The sequence below is a fragment of the Scomber scombrus genome, chromosome 21, assembly GCF_963691925.1.
Source record: "Scomber scombrus chromosome 21, fScoSco1.1, whole genome shotgun sequence".
In the NCBI taxonomy this organism is placed as follows: Eukaryota; Metazoa; Chordata; class Actinopteri; order Scombriformes; family Scombridae; genus Scomber; species Scomber scombrus.
In genome coordinates, this window is record NC_084990.1 from 9,605,313 (window position 1) to 9,628,412 (window position 23,100).

Sequence of the window (23,100 nt, forward strand, 5' to 3'; positions counted from 1 at the left end):
ATGATGTGCGGTATAAGCGGTGGAATATTCATCACTTCTTGTGAGTATGGATTAGCATAGAAGTCCATTATGTCAATTTGCATCATTTACAGCATGCAAATACGCCTACAGTAGATAGATAGGCAAAAAATATAAAGGTTATGACTTAAGTTCAGACTTAGACTGTAGACATAGAAAGTCTACAGTGTGTTTTGAAATGATTCATTGTTTCCAGTTTCAGTATCAGGAAAGCAAGGCTGTCATAAGAGTTACATTCCCCCTGATAATAATCACCTACTGAGATGAAGCAGTTTCAGTGTACAAACATGGAAACCAGCATCTACACCCACACACACACACACACACACACACGGACCTCAATATCGTCGAGCAGCTCCCTCTTCCTGCGTCGGATGTTTGACAGCTCATCCCTCTCCTCCAGGGACAGGTCCTCAGGAACTGAAACACATGATGGAGAAAACACAGCACGTCTTAACTCTCATTCGTGTACAGTCCACATCGCTCCTTCCGCTCAGCTCTCCATGCACAACAGTTAAAAAAAAAAAGAAAAAGGAAAAAAAAAAGCCAAGATCATAAGGCAAAGTAATAGGATTGCTAAAGATGAGGGAAAACAGAAGTGAGCCATAAATCCAATCTCGTATCTGCATGTTCTTAAGGAGCTCACAGCAGAGGTGGAAAATCAGCTTGGAGATTCATCCTCTTCATACAGTGAAGTGACAGGAGTGCTGCTCTGCTGCTGCTGCTGCTGCTGCTGCTGCTCTGCTGCTGCAGTGACTATTTTAATCGCATTGAGCTGGAGCAAGGACGTAGGTTTGGTTTTAACTTGTTAGGGACATTTTTTTGTCAGTCGGCCAAAATAACTGCATGTGGGTACTCACTCTGTCACTCTTTTCTCTTTCATAGGCACATGTGTGCACAAAAAAAAGCCCGACTCTGCAAAATGTTTAGTTTACTGAATATGCATTTTATAACTTGCCTGAAACTGCACTTATATCATGATTTGTTTTCTCCGTTTTTTTTAGACGACTTGACTATAAACCTGAGATCAAAATATTTAAAAATGACTTTTAGGTAATCTGCTGCTCTGTGACTAGCTGTTGTAAGGTTTTCAAACTTCACCTGAGATTCTTTCTTTCTCAACTCAAGAGTTTCCACAGTAATGGTCAAATCTGCCTTTAAATCATCTCCAAAACTCCCATTTGTGTTATTCATTAGAGTTCACTTGATATGCTGCAGCTTGCCTGTCTCCAATAAGAGGAGTTAAAGCAGCTACATTGTTTGAGATTGGAAAAATATTTGTAGAGACATGTCCGTACTGTTCATACCCGTTTACACTCATGAGCTGGAGCAACACATATCAAGAGCCTGCGTGTTCATCTTAATTAACCAGAGAAAGAGAGAAGGCAAAGGGTCTTAATTATTCCACATGAAAGTACTTTGCCCCTTCCCTCCTTCTCCACTTGGCCCAGGGGATAATTCTATTAATAAAACCAATCCATATGAAGTTTTCTACCATATATGTGAATATGGTAATTTAACACAGCCTACGACCCTGATTTACTGGCCGTGGGGGTTTTAGGGTTCCGGGCAAATGTGAGCAAGAGGAGAGGATGACTTGTTTTCAGTTCAGTGTTTCGGTCTGAATCTTGTTTTTCAAATCTTGTATCCCTCTCCTCTCCCTCTCTTGGTTTCAATCTCCCACTCACACTTTAGTTCTCAATTTTCTCCATCTTTCTGGAGAGGGCCCGCGCAATCTCGCTTCATTAATCCAGCTCAGAGGCGAAAAAAAAAAGAAAGCTCAAATCTCTCAACGGGAAAATGGCACATCTAATATTACAGCCGCAGCTTTGGGCCTACATGTTGCTGAAAGAGAGATATGAAAAAACCCTACCACTTGTTATTTTCCCTTGCAGGCGGGAAGCTGCGGCAATTAAAGTAAAACAAGGTCACCAGGCTCAAGAGGAAGCATTCGGTCCCACTTTTAATTCGACAGCTTGTGAAAAAGTGTAGCGTTCAGGGAAGTAAAGTATTGTTATAAACAGTATTCATGTTAACGGGGAGACAAAAGCTGCTTCCTAACTTACTCATGTAATCCTGAAGCGCTGCGATGAGGGTCAGGTAAACAGAGGGAGACACAGCTGAGGGATTTCCTTTGTGGGCCAAGTTTTTAATAGACAACAGAGGGGGATGTGAGTGCACAGTGACTGAGAGTATGAAAATAAAGACGTTAATTAGCAGCACTAACCTCTGGCTACTTCGCAGCACTTATGCAACAACTGTGAGAACTGTGACTGTGGCTTTAAAGCCAATTAGTGCTCCTAAAAAGATTCAAAGCCTTTAACTGTCTGTTTTAATTCTTTGATATTTTACTTAAGCAATGTTTTCTTAATATCTGGCCTACATACAATAAAGTTAGGGATGTGCTTGTGTGTGTCCTTCTGTCCTAAAGGGATATCTCAAAAACAGCGACATAAACCTGTGGGAAATAAGCGTCTTTGTGCAAGTTAAGTTTTCAAATTTATAGCAATTGTTCAACATCTTGGAAAGTACGATTATGTGCTTTCCGAGAAAAGCGTATTTCCTAAAATGAGGAACTGGGCTAATGAGAGCATTCAAATCAAAAGTCAACATTTTTGACTCAGACACAACCAGCTCACATCATGACAAAGGCTAGAGGGTTGATATTGAAGGTCAAATTAAGGAATGACGCGTCTTGACCCAAGGTTTAAGCACAAAGTTTCATATCGATATTTGTGATTTTTTAAGCAAAAATGCCAAAAATAAATTGGGTTCAGCTTCTCAAATGTATACAGTATTTGATGGTTTTCTTTCTACGATAATACATTGAAGGATCTTGGGTTTATAATTGCTGCATGGACAAAACAAGCTATTTGTTGTTTAGACCAAACAATATAATAAGCAGAGAAATTAAAAAGAAAAAAATGTTAGTTGGAGCCCAAATAGTACAATTCTTTGTCTTTTTGACCATGTTGCTCAGTGAAAGATGACGTGTAAGCAGCAGACAGCTTTTCCATTTGCCTGAGGCTTTGCATTAGCTAATGGAGAAATCCACTGGCTGCAACAATGTGCATGATTACAATCTTAATTGATTACAAATCGAATGAAAAGCACAGGATGCTCTCTTTAATAAAAGCCTGCCACCACTAATGGCAGAGCATTGCCATTATCCTCCAATCCACGTCTCTCTTACTGGATCTTACGGTAATATATGTCTTTCAAGCCACACATTTGATAATAGAATTCAGTACTACCAACATTACTGTCCCTCTGAATAATCTTGTTTAGTGGCAGTAGGAGGGGGGGGGGGGGGGGGGGTTTGCTACAGAGGTGGTCCACCAATTACATTATTAACACACTTTCCCCAGTGGACTTCAGTGTGATTCATTCAGGAAATGAGTTTAGTGTCTTCTACAAGCACAGAGGGAGTCACTACCTCCAACACGGGCACGCTTCAATGATAATCAACTAAAATCAATTATGGTGTGAGTCATTGCTTCATAGTAAACAGCAGACTCTCCGAGGGTCAGTTTGTACAGTAGTGGAGTAGCTACAGCTGGCAAGGCACTGATTTCAATTTGTGTGTGAGATAAATGTGCAGAAAACCAGACTTAAAATCCATTTTACCCTGTGTGACCTTTAAAGGAAATTCACTGTAACTCTGAACTCCACTCTATCAAGCGGGGGGTTGAGAGGGTCCAAAGGGTTTAAACTCCAACATGTGGACTACAGAACATGAGACTGCAGTGAGTGATCCCCCCCCCCAAAAAAAGAAATCCCTCAAAATCTACTTTTAGGAGTAAATCCCCTGCTGCTCTTCACACCCAAAACTAACAACTGTCACCGGCCACCCACTGGAACTAAAGGCTTTAATGGCATGTTAACTAATGCAAGGGATGCTTTGGAATGCAAAAATCCTCACCAGTCTCAGGAGTGGACAGAAATCCAACTTCCAGGCCTTGACAACTTATTAAGGTCTTCCCTAAAGCCAGAATTCATACAAGTTGCGCAAGAAAAAAGCAGCAAGGTACTAAGAGCACATACTGTGGAGCTCAGAGTGAAAATCCCACGCTCACTTAACACTGGCTACGGTCCCAGTTTTCAGCGACTCGTGTGAGTAAGAGAGGATTTGTCCAGATCCACTGGCTTTAAACTAGCGATTTAACCATTGTAATGTATTTTAAAGTGGATGAGCTTTAAAAAAAGATAACCCTGTTACTCCTGTTGGCCCCGTAGCACACTAGGACACATGCAAAGACACGGGAAAGGCTGCTGAAACTTCCTTTGGATCCAGACTCTAATCTGGAACCCGCCGCCCCCAATCCCCTCTAACTGTAGTCTACAACACTCTCTGCATTACAGCCTGGGTCATACCGCACAGAACCGCACATGAGCACATACACACCAACGCCAGCTGGCACTAATCCCACACACTCGCCCTCCCCGCCGCTCTTTAAGCTCAACGCGAGTCTGTTAGAGCGGAAGTGTGATGTATAACAGCATATACGCAGATGTTGCCACCGACCAGCCACTGCCTGCCTGCCTTTAACCTACTTTGGCTCGGAGCGGCTGGATAAAATGCAGTGACAGCAAGTGTGCCCGCAGATAGTCTGTGTAGCTGTCTGAAGAGGAATTTTGGCTTCGAGCCACAAACTGGGAATGCTGGGACGTCCCCATAAGGGACATTATGAGGAGATGGAGATTATGACACACAGGGTTAAAGGTCAGGCATGTATATACATGTAAAAAACATCTTAGGAGAAGGTGATATTTAATGATGAAAACAGCTCAGAGTAAACCTTTAATTTTATTCTATTACCCCCTAATATTGAATCTGAAAAGAGTTCATCTGCAGCGTCCTATAATGATGGCTGCTGTTACTCATAACTTCTCAAATAAACTATTCCAAAGTCTCTTCTTATTATTTTCACAGTTGAATAATCTGCCAATTATAATCTCGATTAAGCTATTAAAGCCCAAATACATCTTTGTTTGCTTTTTTTGTCCAACTAACAGTCCAAAACCCAAAGATATTCAGTTTACTATCACAAAAAAATACAAAAGCTGCAAATTTTAACAACTGAAAAACTGGGATTAGGTAATGTTTGGCATTTTTGCTGAACAAAAAAAGACAAAAACACTTCATTGTTAATTAAAATTGCTGGTGGTTAATTTTCTGTGGGTTGAATGGTGTGTACCAGATGTTTTTTTCCAACATAACTTTATTGATATTGTGCATTAAACACTGCACAGCGCAGAGATAAAGAACAAAAGAGAGAGGAGAAGAAAGCACAATCCTACAAGTCAGCAATTATATAAAAAAAGAACCACATAAAAAGCTGATGTGTGTGCGTTGAATAATCAATTAATTAGGTATGGGGAGTAGCTGAGCTGAAATTTATTTATGTGAGATTATTGCTACACAAGGGACTCGTTTTTTCTGATGCAGAACATTCCCTCTATAAATCCCTGTCAAAGCACACATTTGCGTTGTGTGTGGTATAAATGCCTGTGTGATATGCTGTATTGTAACACTGTAGTCTGTATATCTCAGTAATAATTCAGTAACAACAGTCCTCCCCCTTGCGTGAGAAGAGCGATTTGGGGAGATAATATGGCTTCTAGTTTTTGACTACCTCTGGGGTCACGAGGAGAATCTGGGGATCGGGGTAGCTGAAGAGCCCTCGCGCTGATTGCTCCGGTTAATCTGCTGTTTTGGGGAGGGACCCCCTGCTGTGAGTGCATTAGAGTGAGGGTGGTTGCATAGGAGGTGGTCCGCACACGATGTCCTTCTTATATCACACATCTGCTCAGCATCAGCACTATGTCAATATTTGATTCGATGAATGCGGCCAATGAGATCTGAGGGCTTTCACTGCCATATGCTGGCAGCCAAAGTAACCATAATCTGATGATTTGATCAGCCTGAGAATGAAAGAGATGGATGCTGTTTCTTCTGGCATCCCAGCAGGATGAGGAGCTTTCACAGGCTGAGTGAAGGGCCCGAGTCAGCTCCCTGTTCACTCATTACAACAAATGTCATATCATCATCCAGGTTTTAATAGAATTTGGAGTGAAACTGTAAAAGCCCCTACGTTAATACATTTCTCTTTTATTCTCTCAAGGAGCTAGAATATTTCAAATTCAGCAAAAAAGGGGCTGAATACTGGTATTACAAAGTCCAGTCCACATGTTAAATGGTCCTCGGGCAAGATACTGCACCTCAAATTGCTCCCAAAGGCTGTGCCATCGGTGTGTGAGTGTGTGAGTAAATGGGTGAACGTTGACATGTAATGTAAAGCACTTTGAGTGGTTGGAAGATAAGAATGGTGCTATATAAATGCAGTCCCTTCAATCTAGACTATATACTTTATATCTAGTATGTAATTGTGTCTATTAGAAGTATTCATGCATTATTCCAAGATGGTTGCTCCTACTCTTAGCTATGTAGCCACATCAATAAATTAGCTACTTTTGTGGTGTTAGGTATTTGAGTGGTTGGTTAGAAGGGGAAACCAGATACAAATCAACTCTGTTTAAATTTGACTAATTTTCTTAAATTAGTTACATAGTTAATTTAAATGTAAATGTTAGCAATGGTTTCTTTGTAATACCTTTGCCCTGGCTGTAGGTTACTTTGTATTCAGTGCTGACTAGCTAATCTTTAAATGCTAATATGCTAAACTCATTTTTACCTGCTAACAGTTTAGGCGGGTATAATTTTTCATGCTCAAATAAAGGTATATGAGCATGTTAGCATTTAGCTCACAGCCTCATTGAGCAGCCAACTTAGCCATAAATTCGCATTTCCTTGTTTTTATTGTTGTTAGCTGCAGCTTAAAAAGCAGGAAGACATGGACATAACCATATATTTTGTAAGGTGACACACTCTCTGCGGTTTCCTCGAGCATCGTGTGACTGACAGGAAGCAGAATGAATGTAATCCTCCATCTGATAAGAACACACTCGCCTCCATTATTGTGATAGATATCTAGCTTGGGAACAATTTTGAAATCCGTATTCGGTGCTTTTCAATCTCCTCGCAACAATGAATGAGAGCAAATCAATTCTGCTATAATCCAACGATGCTGCAGAAACCAGCAGGAAGACGAGAGGTGAGTGAATTTGGAATGGTGACAACTGAAAACCTGAGCAGCACTGTTGAACAGGACGTACTCTGTTTCTGCCTGCAATCCTGCGCTCTGAGGATCAGGATGTTCCTGTGATGGTTGTGCGCCCGCCTGCAAAAACACGGACTTTAGCAGACCACCCCGATCTCATTCACAGTGAGACCTTTGATCAAAACAGCTATAGAAACCACCCGCCAGGCCAGGGTTAGGTAACTGATGTTTCTTGATCTTGGCTTCAAGATTACTACCGCTCCGTATGGATGGATCATGTTAAATATCAACCTTTCTCATGGCTACCTGCTGGATCAAACACTTTCTGTATTAAAAGAAGCTCTGTTCTCATTGAGTCCATTTGACGCAGAACAGAAGGGAAAAATAGTCACTTGATCATAAAAAAAAAAAGTACAGGAAATGAAGTAACAGAGTGCCAGGACATTTTATTAAGGTGAGAATGAGCTCGGTGTGGGTGTGGTTCCCCATTTCTATCGAGCGAGAAGCCAAAAAACACACCCACCCCCTCATCCTGTCTGTACGGTCGGTCAGCTAGACCCTGCTTTCTCTAAAGTCTCTCTACACCTAAATTAGGTGCAGATTACTCGAACGCAGTACATCTCTGCCGCCCCTTAATGTCTGTCTGTGCTGCTCTCCAGCTCAGGCTCATTTAATTTGCCATGCCTTTTGTCTCCCATCTGCTCTACGTCTCGCACTTAAAAAGATCCCCTCTCGACAGCTCGGAGCAGTAATTCCAGGCTAAGTGTACCTCTATTCACAACAGCAGAAATGTTGCCTCACAATGTCATGTTGCCCACCCTCACTCCCACTCACATACAGAGACACACTACCATGGTGATGGGAACATGTTGGGAAGCCTCCTCAGTCTCTCTCCTAATCAGGTCCATATGTAGTCTCAACTCTTAAATAGTGCAGTTTGTTACAAGCTCAATCTCTGCACATCACACGCCAGCACTGTCTGTGTTTGTCTTGTTGCATGTGGTATAACCCACTGTATGTTTAATCTTCTAATGTTGCACCACAAAACCCATAATCTTGGCAGTCAATTAATTTCTGTTCATTCCAAATCCCCCACCCCGCCCCTCTTAAGCCCTTAAACAACACAACCAGGCAGCCGGGTCAACCAGCGAGGTTGCGACGAGTAAATTTTAGCACATTTTTTGGCATCTGTGTCAACACACATAAGAGACATGTTTTGTCTAAACCGCTGCAGACGTTCATTTCAGGCTACTGAAGTGCTGCGAGACATTTGGAAAGTGGTGAATTCAATTGAGCTCGATATTTTGTAGCAAAAGGGAAATTCTTTCTGCAGGTAGGTGAATAAAAAGAAATTCACATAAAAATCAAAGAAAAAATACTTACAGCTGGATGCACTTAACTGTTAGTGGTATTTGTTTCAGTCAAATGCTTTTAAGGAATATTTTTACCTTTGGTGAAATATCCTTATTCACTTTCTTGCCAAGAGAAGATCAATACCACTCTCCTGCTTGAAAATAACACTCAAAAGTGTTGCTGATTTAAATTCAGTTAATCAAATACTCAAATAATCAACTAATAGTTTCAGCTCTAATGCATTCTACCTGAGCGTGGATTCTACATGCAGTTCTCCAACATATCTACCGGGCGACATTATGCAAAAACATCCAGATGCAAGGAGAGAAACAGCTGTCTGAGCTCTGATCTGCTGCTGTCTCGCCATTCAGAACCAACCACTTACTATAAGCTAGCCAGTCTCCCAGGGTTACACAGCAGCCACAGTTCGCCCCAAGTGACTGTCTGAGGTCCTCCCACACACTCACCCTACAGCCACAACAAAGACCATACCCTAATCGCACCAACTTCCCCTTCTTACCATCTAATCCCCCCTCAGAAGTGCAGTGCTAGACGCCAAGAAATCACACATACTGTACAGTGTGTTGATTCAGGTTTTCCAAAAGCCGGCTCAGGTTGGGTTTCATGCCTGCTGGGGTGAACGTGATATGAAACAACTGCATACAGTCAGATGTCCATTAGGTTTGAGGAGATGATTGCAGAAAATGCAGAGAAGAAAGGCGATTTAAAAAAAAGAAAAGAAAAGAAAGATATTCCATTGCCAGGGAAAGACAATCACAAAAGCAAGGTGTGTACTTATGATTTAGCACACAGACACCAGCCATGTGTGCACCATTAAAAGGCCCTTACAGACAAAACAGTGGTGCTGCAGTCAGATACCATTTGTTATTTTAGCACCACACATTCAGTCCAAAGAGAATAGAAGAATTGAAGGAAAGGCCTTTCCCATTAAGCTTTTCCCACGGTCAGATAGAGAGAAGAGTGTTGATTGACACTGTGAGTCAGTCGCATTATTACCACACTGACTCATAGTGTCACGTCTCAAACATTTTGGCACATTTTTGGCACCTGCTCCAACACAGATATGAAACATGTCTTTTTTGGGATCACAGACAGCTTCATTCAAGCTCTAAAGGTAAAAGCAGACTTTAAGATGTGAACTCTATTCATTTAAATAGTTTAATACCCCTAACTCCCAAAACAGCAGTTTGCTCAGCCTACATTAATCCCTTGAAGAAATCCAAGTGTTAAAATTCATGGCCACCAACCAGACGCTCAGTAAACTGTTTCCCAGCCAATTTCTGCTTCTGTGTTCTTTCCACTTCTCCATCCAGCTATACGATGAGGCTAAAAATAGACACATGAGTAATAAAAACACTTAGGATTTCAAGCCTGTTGCTGATTTTCATCCATTTTGAGGCCTGGCCCTGTCTGCTCTGTGGGATGTGAACTGAGCAGAGAAGCGCCAACTCTGATTAGGGAATGCAGTAAAATGTACAAATGAATCCCATACTACAAGCTGATCCCCACAAACAATGGCCAGTGCAGAATTTACAATTTAATTTAGTGTGTAGCAAAGTGTATCTAAGAAATACTGTATGAGTGCAGCAGGATTCTCCTTTCCCCTTCCAACAACACCATTATTGACATTAATGAAATGTCAGCTTTTAGACCTGAAAGGTTTTTTATCCCGTTCTGTTTTTCTGTTTTTTGTCTGTACAGGAATTATGCTTCTAAAATCAATTCATGATGGTGAGGTCTGTCTCATATAACAAAGTACTGCCACACTTTTGAGAAACGTTGATTTTATCTGTTAACATCAACCAAATCCTGCTTCAAGTCTTAACTGAAACATTTGTTAAACCTGCATTTAATCATTTTTTGGACACTTTGCGGATGATGCAACAACAAAATATGTTAGCAAACACACATTGAGCAGATATGGAGCAACATTAGCATTCGTTTAGAGTTGTGTGTGAACCCCCACAACAATTTAAGTCCAATATTCACTGTCTTTTGCTAGGTTTCTAGCAACTCCTGAGAGAAATATCTGCATCTTTAGTAGATGAATATGTTCATCAGCTAGTTGCTGACTGTGTTAATTTGGTGCTTGGCAGGTAGCCACAGTAGTTCATCAGCTGTCTGCTGTGTCTGGAGACAACGCATTGAAATAAAACCAAAACAGTAAAGTTGCATGCTCTAAGAAAACTAAAGAATGAGTTAAACGTAGCAACAACACTCCGTTGAGCTGAGGGGAGTCTTTTAATTCCCTGTGGATTTGTCACTATGAGCAACTATTGATCATATAAAATCACTGATTATAGCAGCTTCAATGTACACCTGTAATCTACAACAGGCTCAGGGCTGAAAGGTACCAAGAAATGGCTTTGACATCATGAGATTCATACGTGGTCACATGATTTTTGACATCAAGCATGATTAGGGATTCGATTAAGACTTGATTGAGCGGAAATGTCATCCCAAAATCTAGGATTGTATTCCATAAGATACCCTGTCCACAAGATTTTATAGACATTAAATCAAGAAAAAACAAATTTTTGGACAAAGGTGTTGCAATAGGGGAACATACACTCATGGAGAAAAAGGCATTTTTAAATTACTGTGACTTCGAAGCAGATATGCAAACCAACAAACTTCTAACCCCTCCCAACATGTTACACTGTTACAGTCTGCTCCAAGCTGCTCCTGATGAAGATGTAACTTTGACTTCAGCAGTGGTGGAGACAGATTTAGCTCTAAGTGCTGTGATAGGAGCATATCAAGGTGTGCATGTGAACAATGTTAAGTGATGCGTGCAAAACAGCCAGAGGCGGCTGACAGTGTGAGTGAGCGGGCGAGAGCTGAGCTCTTAATTAGTTTAACATTTATGGTAAGTTATTTTAATAATTCATACTGCACACGTATTCTTTCCGTGCTTGTGTCGTACCTCTCCAGTTTGATCACAGACAGGCAGCGTGCCTCTCTGGCATCCTGTCACATGATGAGGTAACTGGTATCTCTCTCACTGGCCTCAGCTAGGGGCGGTACGCTTGTTGCACATGTGATTTACTCATTTTAGAGAGGACCTTCATGGTTATGATATGACCCCCAGTGACGACCCATAGTTTAGATTACAAAGACGTTACAGGTCAAATTTAGACCAAGATGACACATTGTAGCCTTGCACTAAAACCTCAAATAGATCAACTGAGATGCTGTTTGTGTAAAGTTGACTTTTTACCTGACTAAATCTCAGTGAGAGTCCAAAATAGAAAAGGGTTCTTCCCCACTGGATCATGAATATGCTCAGCCGGTTTCACAGTGACATTTCTACAATGTGTACAAATTCTGCCAAAAGGTGGTACCAAAAGAAATATCAGCGGCCACCAAAAACCCTGGGATTCATCTTCTGGGGATCATGAATATGCACTGCAGAGTTTATGGAATCTTTATATCTTTGAGTTGTGGACTGTGTTGTTGTGACAGAAGAAAACATTTTAGGACGGCATTGTTGGCTTTGGGAAACAGTGACCAATGTTTTCACCATTTTCTGACAATTTATAATAATAGTTTCGTGTAGCCTTAATAATGGCAGAAACACAATATTAGTTCCTCCTTAAGGATGGGCCTCTGCTGCCACACTAACCCGTTTACGCAGCTAAATGGCACAGGTCAAACTGGGTCATTCCCACATTCATTCCAATTCAAAGGAAAGCTTTTTGGTTCCGGATGTAGGGAAAAAACTTGGAAGTTAAGGTGAGGGTCTCTTCTGGCTCGGCTAATCTCTCACCGTTTAACTGACAAACCGTTATCAGACTATAGCCATTTGTTTACACTACACTGCCTTCAAGGCCTTCGGCACACAGGGCGGTTTGGATTATCAGCTCAGAGGTATACTGCATGTGTGTTCTAACGCTATCATACTATAACTGATACGGGGGGCTGTGAGCAGTAATCTGGCTTGCACATGCAGCTGTACAGGTTCAATTCATTCAGCTTTATCACAGCATCACACAGTCTGGGACCTGGTATGAGAAAAATATCCACTTTTCTTATTTGAGCTGCTCTTCTATCATCATTTTTACATTAAGAAAGACACTTACAGCTTGTGTCACCAAATGTGAACATATCATACTTCCACCACCAGTTTTAATATGACTAAAGAGTGTATATGCAATCTTATTATACTCTAGGGCATTTCTTCTCTTAATATTCATGTTTCTACTATTCTAATTTGTTCATTCAATGTGATTTTTCTGTGATATTTTGCCACATGTATAGCATTCAGTTCTATATTTTGCAGAAATGTGCAGCTTATGTTCAAGTTTTAATGGCTTATTTTATATCAACAGTGAGTTTTATTAAACTTCATGTAATATAACAATATGAACTAGTTTTTTTAGTCTGCAGTGTATACCCTCCATATGGATGCCTGCCAGTCAGCTATCTTATCAATTTCCACCAGTTTGCAGGCTTCAACCAGATAGGCTAGAAAGAGCAACTTCAAAGTCTCACAGCAAGACATCAAACAGATGGAAAAGGTGTATGAACGAATAAGAAAAAAATGCAGTGTTTTTGTTTTTCACCATTTCCAAGGAGAGAGGAATGGTCAGACTCTCATGCATGGAAATGACGAAGCTGGTTTTAAATCATGACATGTACTGTAGGTCTGCAAAAAGCATAACATCCCATCTCTGAAATACCGCTATCCCCTCATATCCGTACCCTAAGATACACACATCATCCATACATCCATGATCCATCCATCCATCCCTGCACACGGGCTGAGAGGGAAAGGAAACCAATGTGGGGAAAGGAAAAAACAGGCTTACCGTGATTGTCCTCATCCATATTGATTGTAGCGGTGACAGGGTAGTCCAGCAGAAGGTGTGTCCGGCAACAAGCTTCCAGGAAAATGTATTATTTTTTCTGGATGATTTTTTTTTAACGGGATTGTCTTCTCTGCTTTCCCCGCTGACAGACAGTTGAAGCCGGCGGTGGGTTGACAGACAGATGGGTGAAGTGGAAATCAGCGGTGAAATTAAGAGAGAAAGAAAAAAAATGGGGGGAAAAACTGAGGCCGCTGTTTGGTTGTTAATTATAAGGAGGTCCTTAATTTGGATTGGGATGTTTTAAAAGAAGTGTCTGGCTGCGATGAGAGACAGCGGCGGCGCTTCTCCCTCTCTGCTCCATCCTCAGCTGCTCCGTCTGCATTCACATTGGCCCCACTGCAACCGTGCCTACGTCATCAAGCCCCTCCCCTGCTAACTCACACACACACACACACACACACACGCACGCACACACACACACGCACACACACACAAATGTCAGATCATGGTCACTCTTGGCTTTGGGGACATTACATAGACTTACATTAATTTCCTGGAGACTTGGCCCAATTAGCTCTTTCCCAATTGAGGACATAGTTTTTGTACCCAATTTGACAAGTTGAGATATGCCCCTAAAAGTAGCCTATGACAGACCACACACACACATCAGATCATGGTAATTTTACATAGACTTACATTCATTTCCTGGAGATGTACCCTAACTCTAACCATAACCACTACTTGCCTAATCTTAACCTTAACCACTGACCCAAAATAAGCTCTTTCCCAATTGGACAAGCTGTTCCCACTCAACTGGTCACCAGTCTGAAATTTGTCTCCAAAATTAACCTATGATAGACCAAAAAAAACCCTAACACACACACACACACACACACACAAAGTCTGTGCTTGCATAATTTCAGAGGACATTACATTGACTTACATTCATTTCCTGGAAAATTGCTCTTACCTAAACCATAACCACTACTTTTCTAACGCCTAACCATCATTTTAAACTAACCTTAACTTTTTACCCGAAAATGTATGATTTACATTAAGGGAACTTGCTTTTTGTCCCCATAATGGAGGTGAATCCCCACTACATGAGGAATACCTGGTCTACACACACACACACACACACACACACACACACTTGAGAATATGTCCTTGTTGTCCTTAGTATAGCTCTGGTCTTGAAGGAAAACATTTTTGTTATCCTGAGGGACAAACAGAAGAATTTTAAGAACATTAAAGTCTCCCTCCACTCAAAAACACGTTTGGTTTATTGTTCTTTTCGCATTCATTTGCTGAAAGTGGAAAGTTTGTCTGTGCTCACGGAAAATCTCAGTTTAAGACATGTCCTATGTGCATGATCTGTGACTAGTTTGGAGCCAGTCATGGTCCAGGGCACAAACACTGAATAAAATATATTTGCATATTTATAAATTATGGATTATTCAAGCGAGGGAGAAGGAGTTGGTGTTATTTTAAGGATTTTAACAAGGCAACTGAGCTTTTTTTGGTGGAAAATCCATATTAGACACAAATTATCACTGAAAGCAGATTATTTTTATATGTGTTTAAACATCTCTGCTGGGTTAACATTTTATTCCAGAGGAGTTAAACAGGGCATCTTGTAAATAAACACATCTTAAATAAATGCTCTGTTTTAGGATACTGTGTAAACAACTTATTTGTATGTTTAAAATAAAGGCAAATGTTAATTACAGCCCATCCATTGTAAATGTAAATCAATTGTTCAACCTAATTTCCAGTTTGATTTATATAACTGGGTGAAACTGGGGGTGGATTGATCGATTGTTTGGCCACTCATGTGGCTCGCCTTAATTGATGAAGCAATGTTGTCAGGCCTCCAGTTAAAAGGTAAAATGTTGCTATTACTGGAGGAAATAATAATGACCAATAGTAACAATGTGAAAAACAAGAATCTAAAAAAAGAAAATTCATTGAAAGAAAAATGCTTGAAGAATTCTTTGGCCCTCTTGTTAAGATGTAAGAAATGCTGCATGAGACATTTAGTTTATTCCATTTGATGTCATGGATTCATTGATTCATGGATCCAACATTTCACAGAACATTAGCATGACAACCAAACAACTGCATCTGCTGAAGAAGGCTGTGTGATACGATTGAATGCTCCTGGACAGTTTGTGGCGAGATGAACTTTCAATCTCAATGTAGCATTTTAAAGAAGCTCATAGCACATGATTTGTGATTTAAATTGAAGATATCAAACAAGTCAGGACACAGCGCCTGAATTGTATGTGGATAAGATGAACTAAACCTAACCCGACTGCGGACATAGTCAAACGTCAGTGTAGACTACATCATTACCACAGAGAACAAGCAAGGAAAACCTCTCAACAGTACCAGCAAAAAGAAGCAAAGAAGTGGAACCATCTGTAATCTAGAGACTCTCTTCAACACATTAAATATTTCAGGCTGTGTGTAGTTGCTCTTAAATTCAATGAGGTCATAGGGTACTGTTGTAGTTGTTTTAACTCCTAAACCTTTAACCTTAGACCTTTGCTAATTGGTGTTTTTGGGTGTGTATGATTTTATTGTTTTGTTCATTTTGTATTCCCCAACTATAATACATGCTGTTGTTAAACTGTACCAAAAGGCCCTCCAAAAAACCACTGCAGCATCTAAAAATGCTTCTCTGTCTTCACACCCTTCATCCCTTACTGATGATGCAGGTATGACGATGAAGGCTGATGGTCAGAGGAATCCGGCTCGTGCACTTCCCATCTGTCCCTGCCCGTGTGAGCTCATGATTCACTTAGGCTTTTCCAGGGAGGAAGGTCCACACACCAGCACTGATCTGCTGCGGGGAGGAACATGAAGGCAGGACTCAGCAAGCAGTCCAGCATTCAGGAAGGGAGTTGTGCTGAGGACTCATTGTGTCAAACTGCAGGAGACAATGGAAGAAAGTTACAGAAGAGGAAGTGATGTGATCCGCCTGCCCTCATCCACCCTCACAGTGTTATGAAATGTGATCTGACCCGTGTCACTTTAAATTTACATTTGAGGGTGTAATTATAAACTGTTATAATTACTACTGGCATAACAAAATTAACCAATTAGGGGGAGCAGTTTTTCTTAGTTTAGGGTAATTTGATTCCACACAACCTAATTTAGGATACACACTACAGGAGCACAATATAAAATAATATAAAAATAAAACTAGATATCATTTTAGGTAACATTAAATAACAATGCCTTCTGTAGTTGATGTATTTGCATCCAAACTGTAATCAATGCGAATAGATTAAAGGTGGCCTATGTAAGATTTTAACTTGTGATGATAGCCTAAACTTTGGATAGTGCAATATGTTCATAATTTCCTCTGAATAAGATAGATTCATTCACTCATATATTTTAACTCCTGCAAGGGGACAATTTTAACATGTATGCTAAATCTTCACCATACAGGCTTTTTGTTGTGAGTTACACAATGACAGTTTGAATTGGTCATATTCTCCTTTTCTTCAATCAGAAGCTTCAACTGTTATGTATCAAGTACGGGAAACAAGTGGGAAATTGTACAGTACTTCTGAGTCTCACTCTTAGTTTTCTTTCTATGGTACGATCACAATACCCGTCTCCTGATTTCAAAGTCTACTGGCAGCACGGCCAGACCGACACACCTGATGCATGTATCCATTGTTTCTTACACAGAATGACCTCACTGTTACTGGAATGGGTTAAGCAAAAAAAAAAGTTTTAAAAAATGCTTATGATATAATACAATTACAGATACACATACACATACTCATAAAGGTTGTAGTGTTGCATCTAAAAAGCAGTCTTTTATAAACCAAGAAACAAACATTTTTTCAGTTTTCGACTCAATTTAATTTGTTTCAAGGTTTGTGTTTTGAATGTATCTTGTGAAAAGGCAGATTTATTATTTATTACTCCATATGTTATAGTTATACTTTTTATATTCCAGTGTTTAAAGTATACAACAACACATTAAATTCACTAGCCTGCATGGTCAAATGATCAAACTGTTAAAAGTCAAAGAGTTGACATGGCTTAATTGCCTTTAAATATTGATTAACTCAGTGTCCAAAAAAGAGCGGTAGTCTTATGATGTGATCACATGTCACTGATACAAACACTGACCCGTAAGGAGACATAAAGATGAGAACACTTGTTAATGTTCTATGCTAAATGGATGAAAGCATATACTGTCAAACCAACTTTCCCTTCTTTCCTAAAATAGAAAATTCATGGTTGTTTTTTTTTCTAAAATGCCCCAGGCATAAACAAAAACCGACTCCACAGCATATGTAGTTACAATTAATTTGCAGCATGTGCCTATAAAATCCCTCTCTCACGCCCCCAGAGCCCCGCCTGCAGCCAGCAACCAAGCAGAGTGGGTTTCATGTGAGTCTTCGCAGAGACACTTAGGGGAGAAGTTGATTGGACGCATGAAATCTTCATTACCATGTGTAATTTTTCTCCCTCACATACAGTCAGTGTGTAATGGAAGTGAAGGCCGTCAGTTTTCGGAATAATTCCTGTGTTAAGTGCAGATGTCCGGACCAGCACAGGAAGAGGCCCCACTTCCAGTTTGAGTGGAACCAACAGGGTGGAGTTTAGTGAAAGCTCTCTTGATCATTCAATTTAATTACTTCCCTGTAATCGCTAGAACACTGGAGTTAATTCATCTGCTGGTCACAATGTGTACCAGGATTAGGAACATTTGGATATGAAGCATATTCTTTCCAATGACGGAGGACTTGCTGTATGCCAGAAAATATCTTGTGAGAGTGAAAAGAACAAAAACTGTAAGAGTCAACCTCTGCATGCAACCATAAATTTGGCCTCAGTCTTATATCATCTTTGCCTGCACTGAAATGTAGTTATATTTATCTTTTCCTCATTTACATGCCAGCAGGGGGGGGGGGGGGGGGGGGGGGGGTATGCTCCATATTTAACTGGAAGCGGGTTCCTACAAGCCAGCAAATGTCAGCAACATTAAGACATGTAACGCATAGAGCCAGGAAGTGGATGAAGTGACCCAGAGTATTGCTGGGTGGTTAAGGACGACCATGTTCATGTGCTGTGTTTATGTCAGCTGCAGTGAGGGTCACAGAGCTCAAGTGTTTTGCATACATGCATGTAAGACTGGGGGTTAGGCTAATCAGGCTGATATATCAATTTGATAATAATTATCTTTCGGAGAAAAAAAAAGATGGTGGAAAATTACTGATTTTCTTCAACTGGCAAATAAACCTGCTTCATATTAGGCTGCCTGTAACGAAAAAACACCATCATAGCTTAAAATGTAGAGTAAAAGAACTATTTGGGTGTTTTTCTAATCCCCATGAATTAGTGGCCAATCACAGAAAATGTTACATCATGTTGAGATTCATGCAGTTCAGCTGCGATGTAGAGTCAGTGCTAATTTCCTTAATTAATTTCAGCATCTGAAGACTCTTTATTTTCAGCAGGGAGAAAAAATCTTGCCGTTGCTGCTACATTTACTCTGTGATTAAAATTAAACCCCTAATCAAGAGCAACAAGATCTTCTTCCTGAGTTATTGTCAAGGCATTCTTGGAAATTTTTTTACTATAAACAGAGACATGCAGGTACAGTAGCAGTCAAATATGTAGTCTGTACACATGTTTGACTGGTACTGTACCTGCTACGTCACACAAAGGCACATCTAAAACACCTCCTAACCCCAACCCTGATCTGTTCCAAAGGATGTCTCTTGTCCTAACATATTTTTGGATGACATTTCTGCACACTACCTCATCATTTTTTGATGTCCTCATCCTAAATTTCATGCCCCGAACTTTTGTTGCACTCATCAAGGAAATAACCTTGTGTGCTGCGTGGAACCGGATTCATCCAGCGCATGTCCTGGCTACAGCAATGTTATAAGGGGACTAACCTGCTTCATGACCCATACTGTTATAATGAGGTACATGTTGTGCCAAACAACTGACTTTCAGCTGACTGTATGAAAGAGTCTGAGTCATGCTCAGTGAGATAACCTGGCCACGTAGAGTAAGCACAGCCTCCAAATAGACACTATATGTCTGTTTGACAGTCATTTAAAACACAGCTCTTGATTATCCCATAGGAAAGTGTACTGTTGGTTATGACTGTTGAGATTTTCTGTTGGGAGTTTAATTGAGAAATAATGTGTATTGATCCAGGAAAAACATACTCAAAAGCTCAAGAGGATAGATATTAAGTGTTTGGTCAGTTTTTGAGGAATCCTGTGAAACCCATCAGGAACAGTCCCACACACATTCCTGCTAATGCAAACACACAAGTAATATGACACACTTCCTTTCTCACAATGCTTGAGAGAGTGAAGCAGGCAAAGAATGGAAAAGAAACTGGAGAAAGAGAAACACATGCACACACGCACACACAAAGACACACACACATGCACACACACACAGAATAAGTGGGAGGACAAAGGAAATGTGTGGGACAACTGGGAGAAAAATGCTGCCTTTTGCATTTGTTTGACCCAGCGGCCGGAAACTTCCAATCACCTCCACCACAGCAGCATCTGACTCACCTCACAGCTCCATTACATCTGATCGAATCTGATAAAAAAAAAAGACTAATGTCTGATTGCCAGAGTGCCAGCCATTTTGTCATCAGACAAGCAAAGCTTTGTAACAAGATGGGACTGGACACAAGTAATAACGTCGAAGTCCCCTCTCATCTAATGACTAATGGGTGAAGCTCCTCACATGCTGCGTGCCACTGCTCGTGCAGAGTGAAGACTTCTTCAAAAGTGCAGTTTATTTTTAGGGAGCTTCACATCTGCTTCAACTGGTTAATAAACAAGCTGCACAGAGCTGCCTGAAAGCATCCCTATGTCAAAGCTCAACATGCAGTCGAGTAAGAGGTTCAAGGAAGCTTGCAGGGAGCATCTGGAGGCAGTCTTTCAAAGAATAAAAAAAGAATTAAATCCCATAGCTGAGACATTTTTAGTTTTAAATCATTGTGTTATCATGTGAATGACGCCATATATACAGATTTAGTGTAGCTATATGTGGAGGTGCCATACAGTGAGTAGGTGTGTATGACAGAAAGGTCTCCATGCATGGCAAAATGTTATTCTTTCATGCAGCTGTGACATGAAAAGTCATTGTTATGAAACTCATTTTATCAGATCAGAGACGCACATTTGCAGCGACCTTATCAGACTCGCTTCCACGAATAAATTCTCAGAAAAGAAAATCATCAGATGTCACAGTTTGAGCTACTGAATGATTCATAGCAATGCTAGTTATCTACAGGATCTTGTTACTGCTGTATATAGGATTGCATTGATCATGTGGAAACCAGAGATAGCAGCGATGTAAAAGCCAAAGCCTCAGCTGGGCTCAGCCATCTGCTTTATGTGCTCAGTTCAGCTGAAATGATGAATTTTAGGCAATATTTTATGAATCCTCTCTCGTTACTTTACTTCTTGACTAATGTGATAGCGGACATCCGGTGGACTCCCCATTACGGAGAACATTGAGCTCTGATTGCCTGCAGACTGTCAATCTTACTCCCACGCAAATGAGAGTGCCGTGATAGGGGTAATTAAATCTTGGTGATTATTTAGAGAACTAATGGTCGTACATAATGTGATGAAATGACTCTCTGAACCGCAGTTTGAGGGAAGATGTATTTGGAGGCAGGAGGCAGGAGGTGAGCCGTCAACAATAGTGGTTGTGAATTCCTCTTTCCTCCCACTCCTCCCACTGCTGACGTGAAGTTCTTGTTCCAATCATTCTCCCAAAAACATCATGAGAACACCAAACTCAGAGCTCCTGTGTTTCTCTTCAAAAACAGGATGTTAAAGGCATAAAAAATATCTCCAATTGAACATAAAGAAAGCCAGGATTGGAATAATCAAATGACTAAACTGACTATTGTCTGCGTACATTATGCCATCCTCAGTTGTCACCAGAGTATAGAGCTTTGATTGTCTGAATTATATCTCAGGGGCTTTGATGTTTTTACCACTTTAATGTACAAAATAATCTAAGTGGCTCATAAAAAATAAGTCACCTAATCACACAAAAACATGCTACATATTTGGGTCATATTAAGTTAAAAGAGAGTTAAAGCAGCATTTTTCAGATGTAAAATCGGCCTGGCAAGACACACTTTGAGATGAGTTTTCCAGCTAAAATGAAACACTGAAGATAGATTCAAAGAGACCAAATCAACTGTAGCCAAACTGTGCTCAGGTGCATCATTAAAAAGAAAAATGGCTAAATTAATAAATATGTCAGTAGGGCAGCATGGAAAATAAAGATAGCAAATGCCAAACACAGATATACTGCACTAAAAAGAGGAACTAGTTATAATTTATAAAATGCTGACCAGCAGTGATGTGATGGGAAAATACAGTAGATGGAGGGCTGACAAATGCTAATTTATTTGTAACTATTTCCTGCAGACATTTATAGTGCAACCTTTGTAGCACTATATATGTCAAAGGTTTGTGAAAACCATTTAAGACTTGCTAAATTTTACAATATGTTTTTCCCCTGAGTATGTGTGATTCCTTCCTTAGTGCAGAGCCTCCCTTTAATGTCTTTGACATCCAGAGGTCCTGTGGTGAGACTCCCACCGCTGTGTTTTACAGCCTCCCTGATGTGCCGGTGACAGGCCTGTTTATCCTTCATTAATCTCTCTCCACTGCTTTTACCCCCCATTTAGCTGTGACTTTATCCCATTAATGTGTTGTTTGCTTGAGAAATCCTCCAATAACATAATCCAGAGTCAAGGTTACTAGTGTGTGTGTGTGTATGGGGGGGGGGACAATAGAGACTTAACACGAGTTGATTGGGGATGGCTTTTGCAAAAGTGCAAAATAGGTAAAATACTGATTTACGGGTCAGTGGTTAAGGTCAGGGGTTAAGTTTAAGCAAGCAGTGGTTATGGTTGGAATTAAGGTAAGTCTCCAGGAAATTCATGTAATTCTAATGCAATACTTTTGTAAATACCCTAAAAGTTACAAAGGTAAGACTGCGTGTGTGTGTTTGTGTGTGTTTGTGTGTGTGTGTGTGTGTGTTATAGTTTTTGTTTTTCCTTGAGTGTGGAAATAAAGCATCATTCATGTGACTCTAATTTTAAACTGTAATATTGTAAAATGCTGCCCCCTGGTGTTCTTATGCAAAACTGTAAAACGTTGTTTTGTATTAAAGGGAAGAGCCAACCATTTTTACAAAAGGGTATTCACCTCCATTACTTAAGTAAAAGTAGCAATACCTCTGTGTAAAATTACTCCATTTCACTTTTCGTTTATGTAAAGGTACAACAAAACGTACTGACCCCGACTACACACTGCTTGTTTCAAATATTCATCTGAAAAGTAACTTAAACTGACAAATAACTGCAGTGGAGTAGAAGGTACAATATTTCCCCCTGAAAGTTAGTGGAGAAGAAGAAATGGAAAGTAAAGAACCTAAAATTGTACTTACTTGAGTACCAGTGACAATAAAAGGTTACTTTTAAAGCAGATGTGAAAACTAAAGTGTCATTTCAATATAGTATATTAATGTTGTTGCAAATACTAATTGAGAGGAAACTGTGAAAGAGGCACCATATTAACAGTCTGTCTGTGTAAGGTTGAGCAGGTTTATGGTCTTGCCGCATTGTATCCAGCAGGGGTCAGGCTGTGGCCGGATGTGACCCGCAGGGATCCTCTCGGGAGCTGCAGGATCCCAACTGTGGGCGTTTCTTCCTCAATCTTGACTCCAGAGTTTTT

The 23,100-nt window shown here is 40.4% G+C and overlaps 1 protein-coding gene across 1 annotated transcript in view; it reads right to left on the bottom strand.

Moving 5' to 3' along the window:
- LOC134003209 (cytohesin-3-like) overlaps positions 1-13,462 on the bottom strand; it is a 30,739-nt gene extending 17,277 nt beyond the window's left edge. The window contains exons 1-2 of the mRNA XM_062442341.1: positions 13,325-13,462; positions 356-438 (exon numbers count right to left, since the gene is read on the bottom strand). Of these exons, the coding sequence (XP_062298325.1) occupies positions 356-438; positions 13,325-13,343 (102 nt within the window). The 5' untranslated portion in view covers positions 13,344-13,462. The remainder of the gene's footprint in view (positions 1-355; positions 439-13,324) is intronic.
- Between the last annotated feature and the right edge of the window lie 9,638 nt (positions 13,463-23,100).